Below are 2,045 nucleotides of genomic sequence, written 5' to 3'. Positions count from 1 at the left end.
ACCACTTAGGTCGGTAAGTTTTAATTTACTTATTGTAGTATCCGGCCGTCGTACACGTGTTATTATTTTATTAAGACAATAATAGTAGAGTTATATATATATATATATATATATATATATATATATATAAATAATATAATTCCATTTAAAAAGATAGAGATATGACTACGAAAAATTTTTTTTTCAAAAATTAATTTTATCATTATTTGTACCCTTTCAAGCCATACAACTATTGTCTAAAATGTTTTTTCATATTTTTCGTTTCGTATTTTTTATAGTATTCGATTCATTATATTTAAAATTTTTTACTCTGTATAAATATCTTCTAAAAATATTTTGAATGCAAAAATTTATATTCAAATAAATTTATATTTTAAATAAATAAGTATATTATAAATGTTTGTATTTTGCAGATTTGCATTAATGGTGAATGAAAAATTCAAGATAATTATCGCTATTCAATTTATTGTGAGCACACTGGTGGTATGTTCCAATTTGTATCAATTAGCAAAGATGACATTGATTGCGCAATGCTTTCCATTGATATTATACACATGCTCCATGCTCACACAAATTCTCATTTATTGTTGGTATGGAAACGAAGTAAAACTAAAGGTGCATATTTCAGAAAGCTGAACAGGCAGTGTTATATAATTTATATTTACGATATTGAAAACTTTCTAGATATAAATTGTTAGTCTTATTACAAATATTTCATCCATCGATTTTAGGAATAAAATTTTCAGTTTATGAAAAACTATCTTAACAATAAAAAATTCTGTAATTGATATAAGAAAATATTAATTGCAATTCCATTTTAAGAATCTTGTATAACGTTTTTTAATTTATGTACATATTATTTAATATAGAGTGTTCAACTCATCGTTAATATCTTTGGAATGGGATGGTTAACAATGAAGCAAAACAGAAAACAGAGTTTATTAATAATTATGAATCGATCGTTAATACCTATTGAATTTTCTAGCGCGTACATTCTTACGATGAATCTTAATTCTTTCGTGAGCGTGAGTATAACAAGTCTATTGTTTAAATAATTAATTATGAATTAATAATAGCATACATTTTATTAAAAATGTAATAGATATCATTTTTTATAATTCATACACTAAAAATTTATGACATTCAAAAAACATTTGATTTATTTTTTAAATCATGTTATACTATTGTATTACATACTATCCTTTTTATATAAAAGCTAATTTCTTTGGATAAAGAAAAACGAGCTAAATTGCCGGGAATCTGTCACTATCTTGAAATTTGCGTTACTTATGTAATTTCGATTTATATTTTCAATTTATTAATAAAGACCCGAAATGAAGAGTCGAAACGTTTATTTTATTTGTTTTATTATGCACATGAAAATAAAGAGTTTTCTATGCATTCGAGCAACTGATGTAAGCACTTTGATGAGCTTTTTTTATATTTTTCACTGCTAATTACTTCATAAATCTTTTTGGAGATTATAGTAATTATGTATTACACATATTTTATTATTTGGCAATATAATTTAATATTTTTTTACAAAATTAGCAATTACAAAATAAATTTGAAAAAAGATTTACCTTTTTATTACAGTTACTTAAAACGTCATTCTCGGCTTATAATATATTACAACAAATATAAACAACATAATTCAAATGGAAGATAGTATAGAAACTAGGGAATCGTATTTTCTAATTAAGTTATCTGTATGATTAATGTTATTAATCATTTAAGTTTCCTATTATCTATTATATAATAAATTATTAAACAAGACAAGATAACAAATAATTAAATAAGAATTATTGATTATTATGTGCTTCTTTTTCATTAAATTTTTATTTACAATCTTCTATAATTTATACTGCTTCATTTTTACTTCTGTTATTTATTTATTTAAACATTTTTACTTTATTTAATTTTCAATGTGGAGAATTTTCAATATAAGATTTTTTTTCGACACTTTCTCTCTCTCTCTCTCTCTCTCTCTCTCTCTCTCTCTCTCTCTCTCTACTATATATATATATATATATATATATATATAT

General features: G+C 22.7%; 2 protein-coding genes across 2 annotated transcripts in view; both read left to right on the top strand.

The window, feature by feature from the left end:
• LOC105620693 (odorant receptor 4-like) overlaps nucleotides 1-1,644 on the top strand; it is a 3,393-nt gene extending 1,749 nt beyond the window's left edge. Inside the window, exons 3-5 of the mRNA XM_012202186.1 lie at nucleotides 414-615; nucleotides 870-1,025; nucleotides 1,597-1,644. Coding sequence (XP_012057576.1) covers nucleotides 414-615; nucleotides 870-1,025; nucleotides 1,597-1,644 — 406 coding nt within the window. The remainder of the gene's footprint in view (nucleotides 1-413; nucleotides 616-869; nucleotides 1,026-1,596) is intronic.
• The window catches only part of LOC105623253, a 13,739-nt gene that overhangs the window by 4,933 nt on the left and 6,761 nt on the right, over nucleotides 1-2,045 (top strand). The gene's annotated exons all lie outside the window — the stretch shown is intronic.

The sequence above is a fragment of the Atta cephalotes genome (assembly GCF_000143395.1).
Source record: "Atta cephalotes unplaced genomic scaffold scaffold00002, whole genome shotgun sequence".
Taxonomy (NCBI): domain Eukaryota; kingdom Metazoa; phylum Arthropoda; class Insecta; order Hymenoptera; family Formicidae; genus Atta; species Atta cephalotes.
Note: the sequence above shows the minus strand (reverse complement) of the source record. Positions and strands in the feature narration are given on the sequence as shown.